Source organism: Symphalangus syndactylus, chromosome 22, assembly GCF_028878055.3.
Source record: "Symphalangus syndactylus isolate Jambi chromosome 22, NHGRI_mSymSyn1-v2.1_pri, whole genome shotgun sequence".
In the NCBI taxonomy this organism is placed as follows: Eukaryota; Metazoa; Chordata; class Mammalia; order Primates; family Hylobatidae; genus Symphalangus; species Symphalangus syndactylus.
The window spans coordinates 14988534-15000326 of record NC_072444.2 but is presented as its reverse complement, the minus strand read 5'-3'; the positions used below and the strand labels follow the sequence as shown (position 1 = coordinate 15000326).

Below are 11793 nucleotides of genomic sequence, written 5' to 3'. Positions count from 1 at the left end.
TTTGGTTTTGGTGTTTTTTTGTTTTTTCACCTAAAAGTGCCTCTGAGTTTGCCGCTGAGCCTACCTCTGAGCCTCTGCCCATGAACTAGTGTGCATCCATCGGAGTGTGTCACCACGCGAAGCACTCGGTGTTGGGGTCATGCATGCAGGAGCGAGCGTGCGGTGGATGTGCGGCCCGCGCGTGTGTCCACAGAGGGAATCCCTGGGTGGGTCTGGTCCTGGTGTCGCCGGGACGTCCCGATGGTGGCTTCGCACACTGGGGCCCTGAGTCCAAGTGCGCAGCGCGGGGCGCGCCCCCGAAGGTGCCCGCCGGGGGAGTGTGGGCGTGCGCACGTGCGGCGGCGGTGGCCGCGGGCCGGGTGGCCGCGGTGCGGGCTCCGTGTCCACCACCCCCCCGCCTCGGTGCTGATTGGCTCGGCGCCGTGACGGGCCGGCCCCCGCCCGGGGCGGCGGCGGCGGCGGCGGGCGCGGGTGCCCGCGTGTGCGCTGGGAGCCGCGTGTGCGCCGGGAGCCGCGTGTGCGCCGGGGTGTGCGCCCGGCCGGGTGTGCGGAGAGCGAGGGAGCGCGCTCCCTCCCGACGCGCGGGCCGCCGCGGCCGAGCCCGAGGGTGCGCGGCGCCCCCGCCCGCCCGACCCGGCCATGGCCCCCGCCCGGGGCCTCCTGCCCCCTGCGCTCTGGGTCGTCACGGCCGCGGCGGCGGCGGCCACCTGCGTGTCCGCGGCGCGCGGCGAAGGTGAGCGGCGGCAGCAGCGGCGGCGGCGGCGGGGCGGGGGCGGCCGAGGGGCGCTGGGCGCGGCGCGCGCTGCCTGCGGCTCAACTTCCTTTGCATCGACCCTGAGCTCCAAGGCGGCCGGGATCCCTCGGCCCGGGGGGCGGGGTGGCACCGCGGAAGAGACCCGGGATTAAGGGACAGAGCGGTGGAGATGGGAACCCGCGAGCTTGAGGAAGACGGACAGGTACCGGGGACTGGGGGACAGTGGGAAAGGACAGGAGACAGGACTGAGGGATGTGCAGCTGGGGACAGAAAACTGAGGGTCGGACGCCAGGGACAAGGGGACAGGACTGGACAGAAGAGAAGAGGTAAGGAGGAGAGGGTACAGTGAGGTAGGGCAAGGAACAAGGTTGGGGACAGAGGACAGGGGGGTAGGCACTGGGGATGGAGGGACAGGAGAATGGGGGAGGAGGTTCAGAGGGCAGAAGGAAAAGGGGGTGGGGACGGCATTGAGAGATAGAAGCCAGGCGCTGAGAAACGGGACCCCGGAGAGCAGGACTGGCTTTGAGGGGAGGCAGGAAGGAGGGGTGCGGAATGAAAGTCTGGGAGAGGTGTCAGGGCCCGAGGGCCACAGTCTGGCGACGGAATGGGGAGAAGCGAGGGCAGGGGAGTTCCAGCTGGAGGAGAGGCAGCTTCGTGGGCAGCGGGAACGGCTTGGGGAGGAGAGGGCTGGGGGATGGGGAGGCCACAGAGAGATTGAGGCAGGCAGGCCCCGGAGGGCAAAGTCTTGCCAGAGAAGGCTGGGATGGCAGGGTCACTCTGGGGCCCCGTGTGGGAGGAAGGATTGGGGTGGGGAGGTGCACTGAGTCGTTGGGACCAAAAAGGTCTGGGAAATGACTTCTGGTGGTGGGGGCACAAGAAGAGCTGAGAGGGAGCACCGAAGCCTCCTATCCACACACCCCTTAGCTCACACACCCCTTAGCTCCCTGGAGACCCCAGCTCCATCCAGCTCAGGAGGTTTCCCTGGGTCCCACTCCCCACACCCCAACCCCTGCCCTGACCCTCCTCTGTTCCTACAGCTCTGCCCCAAGGAAGCCAGAGCGTCTCCATGCAGGTTCCCCGGCTGATGTCCAGGGACCAGAGCTGGGTCCTCACCCTGCCAGGATGAACTTCCAGGTGTGAGCGAACTCCAGAGCCGGTCCTGCTCTTCCACACCCAGACAGACCACACATCTGCCCTTCACACGCAGCTCACCGAGGTCCCACCCTACACACAAGCACACACACAGGCTACTTGGGATTCACACTTGTGACCCAGGCCTGTAGAGACTGACGTGTGGTCAGTCTCCCCACCCCACATAACCCACAGCCACACGCACAGAAATGAAGCCAGTACACATGAGCACAAACACACATGTACATGCATGTACAGATGCATGCACATGAAAATACGCAACTCTGTGTCTACATATATATACATCACACCGCATATGTAAGGAGCCTGTCGTTTGCATCCATGCCCACGGAAATGCATGTGCACCAAGAAACACACACAGACACAGATAAAATCAGTCTCCCATGAGCCCAGGGCCCAGCATGGAGGAGGGGCACGGCAGGGTGACCGAGAGGTGAGGTACCAGCAGAGCAGGGCTGGGTGGGTATAACAAGGCACAGGTTCCCGGGGCACTGGGAGAGGTCTGGGGTTGGGGAGTGCTGGGGAGTAGGAAAGGGGGCAGGATTGGAATCTAAGAGGCCTTGGGGCCCTGGGAGCTGCACCTGAGAAGACGGCTTTCCGAGGGTGGGTGGAGGGAAGGGGACAGTTCGTTTGCCCAGCAGTCTCCGAGGACCCCTCCATTGAGGCACTGGGAGTCAGGTGGTGCACCCCCAACCCCCTGCCTCAACTCTCTTCTCTGGGAAGGAGCCAGCACTCTCTGGAATCACAGGCTGGTAGCCCCAGAGACCCTCGAAGAGGGGGCTTGGACCAGGCTCATGTGCTGAGGACAAACCATGGGTCTGGGGAGGGGACCTGTGCAGTGGGTGGGGGCCAGCAGCTGAGGAAGAGGCAGGGTCTAGAGAGAGAGGCAGGTGGGGAAGTCTGTGTCCAGGGTGAAGGGAGCCATGGCCCAAGAGCGAGAGTCCACCCCCTCTCCGATCAATGCAGCAGGGTACCCACAGCCAGGCACAGGTTATCCACGCGAGTCAGACAGCCATGGGGTGGAGACCTGGGACCTGAGTTCCATGTGGCGCATCTGGGAGTCCTCTACAGCACTGTCCCTGGGCTGGTCTAGAACAACCAGAGCCAGCCGAGGAGACTGTTAGAACTCAGGGAGGGGGCTCTGCTCCCAGCTGGGTCTAGCAAAGGTGACAGGACCTTAGCCTGGCCAAATACCCCTACACCAGGCTACTCTCAGAGCCTTTGCTGGGGCGCCCGTGGGCCCAGGAAGGGCCCTGCACCTGCAGAGACACCCTCCGACCCCTGCCAGGCCCACGGCCCCTTATTGCTCTCTGGTGTGGCTTATCCTCCACTTTGAGGTGATGTCCAAGGCATTCAGAATCCTGGCTGACGTCCCCTGGCCACCCCGAATTCTCCAGCCTCACCATCATGCGCTGAGTCCTCAGGGAATGTAAATCAATTTAAGTATTAGTCTCAGCGAAATGGAATGGGGGAAGGCGACGGTGCTGGAGAAAAAAAGAAATCGCATAATGCCTTCCACAGTCGAACAGAAACGGCTTAGGAGTTATCTGTGCTTCCCAGAGCAGGAGAGGGACCCGTTTGATCCCCCCAGAACAGCCCAGGCAGATGGGCCTAGGAGGGATGCCTATGGACATCTTTCAGATAAGGAAACTGAGGCGGGGGTTAAGTGCTTCGCTTCACTGAAGGGCCCTGGGAGACCATGGAGTCCAATCCCCGCGTTTTGTAAGCGGCGAGATGGGCCCACAGAGGAGAATTGGATTCACAGTCCGGCAGCGCAAGAGGCAGCAGAGAGGCCAGCTGCGGTGACCAGAGGGTCTGAACTCCCAAGGGGACCCAGGCCCAGGCTGGGTGGGCCTAATGCTGGCGTTCTCTTCAGTGCTGATCAAACCTCCTATGGACTTGGGGCTTCCTTCAAGGGACACTCTGCGTTCTCACCCATTCAAGGGGACATGGATGGGGAAGGTGGAGATGGGGACAGAGGAAGGGGGGGGGAGGGACAGAGAAGGGTCTGGAATGAATTGGAACAAACAGCCCTGGAATCCTGTAGCCCTTCCTGAGTCCGACAGAATCGACTTTTGACTTATCTTTGGATTATCTGATCCCCTGGCTGGTTGATCAAGAATCAGCTGCAGATAAGGTGGGGCTTCCCCCAGGAGGGCAGGGCCTGGAGAGTGGTGTCTGCAGGCCCTGAAGCCCGCACGCTCCAGGGGGAGAATCCTAAGCGGTGCACATCCACTCGGGTGGCTCTGGGGTAGGCACAGGTCTGGGCTGCCTCCAGGCCAGGTCACAGAAGGGGTCCCGTCACCCCGAGACCTGTGTCTGGGACGTGGGGTGGGGCGGGGGGACCCATACGTGTCCTTCCCTCACCATCTCACCAAACTCGCCTTTACTGGTCTGGGGGAAACTGCAGTGCGGCCCCCTCCCCCTCCCACCAGCCAGCAGGAGGAGAGAGCTTGCCTGACCCAGTTTTCTCTACATTGCCTGAGAGGGAGGGACGGAGGGAGGCGGGAAGCCTTCTCTCTGCCTCTGCCCCTGGTGTGGGGCCGGCTTGGGGAGGGGGAGGTCCCTCTGCAGACATTCGCTGTGTCCCCTGATCCCAGGTGGCCCCTGGGGACCCGGGGAGGAATGCAGGGAGGAGCATGGAGACTCCCTCCCTAGTTCTGCCAGCCCCACTCCAGCCAGCCTCCTCCAGGGTCCCTGACGGTGGGGTGGGGAGGGTGAAAGGCAGGAGAAAATCAGCAAATAAGAGCATCCTCACTCCAGTACTTCCTGAGGACACTTGTCTCCATCTTTGAGGGGCAGGCTTAGAGCTATGCAAATCTCAGGCAGAAGGACACCCATCCTCCCCGCGGGAAAGTTCCAGGAGAGCCCCTACCTTTAACCCCTGTCACCTGCCCAAGCCCACTGATTGGGGTGGTTAAAAGCCCATGGCTGTTGGCTGGTAGAGGAGGTTCATGGCAGGCAGAGTGAAAGGGAAAGCTGTGGGACTCTGGAGCCAAAAGCCCTCTCATACAGCGATCACCAGCTAGATCAAAAGGGAGCAGAGAGGTGAAGGGACTTAACCAAGGACACACAGCAGTTAGAGACGGCTGAAGCCGGAGCCCTGATTTCTAAACAGTGTAATGCATCTGTATCACCTTAAGTGAGGGCGTGACCACAAGGGACATGGAGAGAGGTGGGGGGCGGGGGACTTAGAGAAGGGGAACTAGTGTTGGTAAGGACCAGCCCTGGCTCCAGGCTTCACATACCTTCCTGACCCTCATCCCACCCTTAGGTACTATGAACCCATTTTACAGATGAGAAAATTGAGGGTCACCTGCTAATAAGTAGCTGCCTTGAGACATGGGCCCAGGAATGTCTGACCCCCAAGATGGGCTCTTTTCCCTACCATGTTGAGCCTGCAGGGTCCCCTTTGCAGAGGGCCTGACTTAGAGTGACTTGCCCTTTGGACCAGTGCTCCTTCCCCGCCGTGGAGACTACCCAGAGGTTCTGCTTCTCGGGCCTGAGCATCCAGGGATGGTGGATGGCCTGCAGTTGCTACAGCAAGTGCTCTGAATGCCAGCCCCGCCAGCTACACCTGTGGGGCTCTTGGCACATTCCCAGACCTCCCTGAGGCTCGGTTCTTTTATCTGTAAAATGGAGGTAATAATGCCCGCCTCTTAGGTTTTTGTGCGGGGCCCAGATGAGGCATCTCAAGCTCCCCTTGCAGATATTGGCACATAGTAGGTGCTCACTAAGAGGCAGCTCTTACCCCCCTAAGCCCCTCCACACCAGATGTGCACAGAGGACATGCTAGATGCCAGGCACCGTGCTGGGGGAACAGGGTAATTATGAAGCTGGGGCCAGTCCTCAGATGGGAGGTATGACTTTGCAGCATACCTTGAATGCCATCATGGCTCTTACAGGAGACAAGGGTGGGGTCATCGTCACAAAAGCCCTGTGGGACCGGAATCGTTATCACCCCATTTTACAGAGGAGGAAGCTGAGCCTCAGGGAGGCGAGGGGGCTGGCCCAGGGACACACAGCTCCTAAGTGGCACAACTGGGATTCTGAGGCCTGCCAGCTTCGAGCCCACCTCTTAACTATCCCACTGTACCACCAACCAAGGATGTCTAGCACTTGGAACAGCTTGTGTTCTGGGAGTTCAGAATATTACTTTTTGGCCAAGAGGGTGAGGGGAAGGCTTCGGGGAAGAGAAAGAACTTAAACTGGGCCTTCAAGGAGAGAGGAAGAGAGAAAGGGCATTCAGGCAGAGGGACCCGTGTGAGCTGTGTGCTGGGGGCTGAGTGTGGACCAGTGTAGCTGGGTCAGGCTGCTCTTGAGGAGCTGGGGAGAAGTCACAGGGGCCTGATGCCCTCTTGTCTCCTGTTTTACAGTGAATTTGCTGGACACATCAACCATCCACGGGGACTGGGGCTGGCTCACCTATCCGGCTCATGGGGTGAGTGATGGGCACTGGGGATAACGTCATCCCTCTGTGAGCAGAGAGAGGCTGCCACTCACAGAGTCTGCATGAGATAGATCAAAAGGAAGCAGAGGCCCAGAGAGGTCAAGGGACTTACCCAAGGGCACACAGCAGTTAGTGCTGCTGATCTCTTAACAATTTAGTGCATGCAGACCCTTGAGATTACAGAACCAACCCTGACACCAGATCCCTGATTCTTCAAGTCTGAAGCCCTAGGTCCGGGAATCCCCATGGCTGCATCCTACAGATTCATGAGGTGCCAGGCCAGGACTAAAGAAGGCCATTCAGGCTTTCCTGCCTTCTGGGTTGCTCCCTCCCTCCCAGCTGCCCTGGCCTCACCAGTCCTCTGACCTCTGGAGTCTCTGCTTGTCTCTCTCCCAGTGTGGCCAAGCTCCTGGGCCTGGCCACAGACTCTGGGCTCAGCCTTCAGGCTGCTGTGGGTCATGTGCTCACAGGCCGTGCCCCCATCCTCCTGGGGAGGGGCTACAGTGAGCAGGCTGCACTGCCCCATCCCTCTGCTTCTCTTCTCTTAATCCTGCGGGGGCAGGGCAGTAGAGTAGGAGTGAGCCCGCGAGCCTGGTGAGATCCCGGCTCTGCCCTTGACAAGCGGGTGGCCTTGGGTCGCCATTTCACCTCTCTGAGTCTCAGTTTCCCCATCTATAGAAAGGGACAAGTCTGTGATGACCTCCCAGGTCTGCACCAGGGTGAGAGCAGATGACACAGTCTTGGCACCGAGTCTGGCACAGGGTGAGCCGTCGATGAACGTAGGCTTAAATGATCATTAACATTGTTATGTGTATTATCTCACATGGTTACTGTCACACGAACTTCCTCTCACCAGCGTGCTCAGAAACACACACATGCACACACACACGCACGCGTGTGTACACACACATGCACACATCCCTGCCACAGGCACGAGCATATCATCCATACCTGAGTTCTTTCATGTACACGTTCAGCTTCTATGGCTCTGAGGACAGAGGACTAATAATATTAATAATGATGATGATAATGACACCAAAAGTTACCATTTATGAAGGGCCTTTCTTGACTTCGGGTAGAGTTTTCATCTGGGCCTTTTGTTGGGGGCCTGTGGTTGGAAGTCTCGACATGGCCCCGCTCCCCTGTCTCTGGGGGTCTGATCACCAGGCAGCAGTGAGCTGAGCCTGTTATCAGCCCTCATGCACCGGGCTCCCGGGAGCTGGGGGCAGGCCATATGGCCCTGGCTCTCCAGGTCCCCGAGCCTGGAGGAAGCCCTCGTCACCTGACCCAGCACCACTGCCTGAGGACGGACGCCGGGTTCTTGAGGTGTCCCTTTACCTCCTGGCGCGTCCGTTCCCCACTCTGTAAAACACTCCTTGGTGTGGCTGTCTTCCCCGCATGAGCGTGGTGTGGAAGGGCTTTGGTGCAGTGAGCTGCCCCCCACCCCCCGTGGCAGGGTTCCACCCATGAAGAGGTGGGTCCTGGTCCCTCCCTCGCTGCATGGCGGTTGGCTGAGATGGCATTCCCCTGAGTCGCAGCAGCTAGGAGGGCACGCCTGGGCCCTGGCTGGCTCCGGGGTGTCTTTATCCCACTCAGAGCATTGGACTTGGTGTTTAGGGCAGCGAGGAATTGTCAGAGTTTTCAGCAGGTGGGGAGCGTGGCTGGCCTCGTGTTTTGGACGCTCACAATGGCAGTCTCAGGTGGGTTTCCGTGCAGGGCGCTATAAAGCATAGCTCAGCGTTCTGGCATTGCATTCGCGAGTTAGAACAAATCAGGCAACTTAGATTCGCTGAGTTCTGAGCAGGTCACAGGCATGATCTCATCACTCCCCACAACCAATCCTTGAGGTGGGTGCAGCCACCGCACTTCACAGGTGAGGAAGCTGAGGCTCAGGGCAGTGAGGACTAATTTGCCCATCATCAAGCAGGTTCCAGCTGATGGCAAGCTGGGACTCAAACTTGGGTCTCTCTGGGCCCAGAGCCTGCAGTGAGTCCCTTACGCCACCTTCGAACTGCAGGCAGTAAGGCCCACTCTGTGACCGTTTCATGAGATGGGGAGGCAAGCCTGCACTCTCTGCTGAGGCAGGGTCCACCTGCCATCTTCAGGGAACCTGGAGACTGGGGTTTCTCGGAGAGGAGGAAAGGCCGGAATGAGATGCCTGATTCCCAAACTCTAGACCTTGAACCTGTGCCAGGCTAGCAGGTGAAGCATGCAGAGTCCCACATCCAGGAGGTCCGCAGAGAGGCCTGGGAATCTTCTGTTTAATTAGCTTTCCAGGGAGCCAGGCATGGTGGCTCACACCTGTAATCGTAGCATTTTAGGAGGCTTGCTTGCGACCAGGAGTTCGAGACCAGCCTGGGCAACATAGTGAGACCCTTTCTCTACAAAAAAAAATAAAATTAGCTGGGCGTGGTGGTGCATGCTTGTGGTCCCAGCTACTCAGGAGGCTGAGGTAGGAGGATCGCTTGAGCCTGGGAGGTCAAGGCTGCAGTGAGCCACTATACTCCAGCCTGGGTGACAGAGATCTTGTCTCAGAAAATAAAAATAAAAAATAATAAGCCTTCCAGGTGATTCTCCTGCCCATCTGGGAGGGGGAACCTCTGGAGATGGTCCACCCCTCTGACTCTGGAGTCCATTCAGTAGCTTGAGGACAAGGGTCACCCAGGGCAGTCTCCAGTCTCAGAAACGTTACCCGATTATCAGACAGGTGCACAGCCTGAAGGGCCAGGGCACTGGGTCCTGATGAACGGGGGCTCCGCCTCCTGTGATCAGTGTGATTCAGGCAGATCACTTACCTCGCCTCCACCTCCTCATTTATAACGTGGGGACAATCTTAGAACTGCTCCGTGCAGTGCCATCAATGGGCTTATACATGAAAAGGCCATTTTACCAACGAGAAACCGAAAGCTCTCAGAGGCGAAGCAATTCTACCAAGACTGGGGGAGGTCTGGCCCAGACCCCCTGCTCTTCATCAGGCTGCGTCCTTCCTTCTGCTCCCAGGAACTTCCGCACGCTGGGACGTGCTCCCTGCCTGCTCTGGCTAATTAACATGGACTAACAAATGCTGCTTTAGGTAAGTGGGCAGGTTAATTTTCATTGTCTCACTGGATTCTCACCACCTCCTGGAGTAGATGGAAGGAGCAGGCGTTCGCTACCCCATTTTACAGAAGAGAAGCCCAAGCCCCAGAGAAGGGATGTGCCTTGCCAAGCGCTGCACAGCTGGTTCGCTGCGTTCTGATCTGGGAGGACAGAGTTGGGGGAGCAGCATGCCAGAGTCAGTTTTTGGGCTTGAGAAGCAGCGGAGATGAGAGTGGCACCCATCGTGGGGTGGGGGTGCCCTAGGCAGAGAACAGGGCTGATTCTGCCCTTGCACCAGACCTCCAGGAGTCTGTGCCACTCTGGGCATCAGCAGCTCCTGGGGCTGGCAGGGCCAGGCCAGACCATTGGCCCCGACGGGGCAGCTGGAGTAGACTCGGATTGAGCTGATTAATTTATCCGGGTCCCTGGCAGGAAACAGACAGGGAGCAGCTGGCTGGCTCTTTGGTGCTCCATTAATTGTGACAATGACTTTAACCCCAGATGTGATGCTGCGCTGCTTGGAGCCTCTGACAGCAAAGCGGGGTGTGGAGCAGGGGTCCTTCTTGGGTCAGGGAGACTCGGAAGCCTAAACTCTTTCAGGTGAGGCTGGCACTCCCTGGGGCCCCTTTGGAAGCAGGAAATCTTCCCACATGGTCCCTGGAAGCAGGCGCGGTGGGTTGTGAAGACGCTGCCAGTTCAGTATCATATTAGGGCCATTCGTCAAGGGCCTTCCTGTGCCAGGCCTGAGCTAAGCATTTTGCAGAAATTTTCGCACTGCATCCTCTCAGATCTCGCTGAAGTGGGGCCTGTTTGAGTCTCATTTTACAGATGTGGGCACTGAGGATCAAGACGAGATTAGATGGAGGGACTTGGGATGGGCAGAAAAAGACTTGAGATGCCCATGACCTTCTCTCTAGCACTTGTGGAATAAGCCCAGAACTCCACAGGTTCTCAGAGCATCTGGTCATGAAGCCCCCCTCCCCCTTTAAGCAATAGGATCTCTAGTTCAAGGACAATTGAAGAAGGTCAAGGTGTTGCATGTGTGGAGGAACCAGGACAGGGGCCCAGAGACCAACCCCTCCCTCTGCCCTCGTCCGCCAGCTCCTCCTCAGAGCCCTCATGAGTCCCTGAAGTCAGCTCAACAAGGACTGCTCCTGGCCAGCCGGTGCTCAGCAGCCGAGGAAGCTGGGGCTGTCCCCTCCCCTGTCTTCTGCAGACCTCCACCCTTGCAAGAGGGTCCTGCTTCATTGCAGTGCCAGGTTGACAGGTAAACTACAGATGCCCACACCCAGGAGGGCTGGGGAGGGGCCTGGGAGTCTTGCCCACCTGGATTCCCTCAGCTCATCACCCCGCACTGCCTAGTCTGGTGGGCCCGGGGCACTTGAAGACAGGGAGTGTTTTTGGCATCTTTCGTTTTTTGAGACGGAGTCTCACTCTGTCGCCCAGGCTGGAGTGCAGTGGCAGGAACTCGGCTCACTGCAAGCTCCGTCTCCCGAGTTCATGACATTCTCCAGCCTCAGCCTCCTGAGTAGCTGGGACTACAGGCGCCCCCCCCCCCCCCACCACACCCGGCTAATTTTTTTGTATTTTTAGTAGAGACGGGGTTTCACCATGTTAGCCAGGATGGTCTCGATCTCCTGACCTTGTGATCCGCCCGCCTTGGCCTCCCAAAGTGCTGGGATTACAGGCGTGAGCCACCGCGCCCGACCAGGCATCTTTCTTTCTTTCTTGTTTATTCTGGTGAAATACACATAATGTAAAGTTTACCGTCTTAACCCTTTTTAAGTGCACATCTCAGTGACATGTAGTGCATTCACACTGCTGTGTGGCCATAACCACCACCACTGCCAGAATTCCATTCATCCTGCAAAACGGAAACTCCATACCCTTAAACAGTAACTGCCCTCTCCCTGCCAGCCCCTGGCAGCCAGCATTCTACTTTCTGTCTCTAAATCTGACTACTCTAGGTACTGCGTATACGTGGAATCCTAACAATATTTGTTTTTTGTTTCTAGCTTATTTCATTTGGCATGTCTTTAAGGTGTATCAGAATTTCCTTCCCTTTTAAGGCTAATACTCCATTGTAGGAATATGCTACATTTTGCTTATCTACTGGTTCATTGACGTACAGTTAGGTTCCTTCTACATTGTGGCCATTGTGAATAATGCTGCTATGAATAGGGGTGTACAAATATCTTTTTGAGACCCTGCTTTCAATTCTTTGGGATAGATACCTAGAAATGGGATTGCTAGATCATATGGTAATTCTATTTTAAACACTTTGAGAAGCTGCCATACTGTTTTCCACAGCAGCTGCACTATTTTACAATCCCACCCATAATGCACAGGGTTCTAACTT

The 11793-nt window shown here is 57.8% G+C and overlaps 1 protein-coding gene across 1 annotated transcript in view; it reads left to right on the top strand.

The window, feature by feature from the left end:
* The first annotated feature begins 551 nt into the window (after positions 1 to 551).
* The window catches only part of EPHA8 (EPH receptor A8), a 40517-nt gene continuing 29275 nt past the window's right edge, over positions 552 to 11793 (top strand). The window contains exons 1-2 of the mRNA XM_055262130.2: positions 552 to 733; positions 6283 to 6347. Coding sequence (XP_055118105.1) covers positions 640 to 733; positions 6283 to 6347 — 159 coding nt within the window. The 5' untranslated portion in view covers positions 552 to 639. The remainder of the gene's footprint in view (positions 734 to 6282; positions 6348 to 11793) is intronic.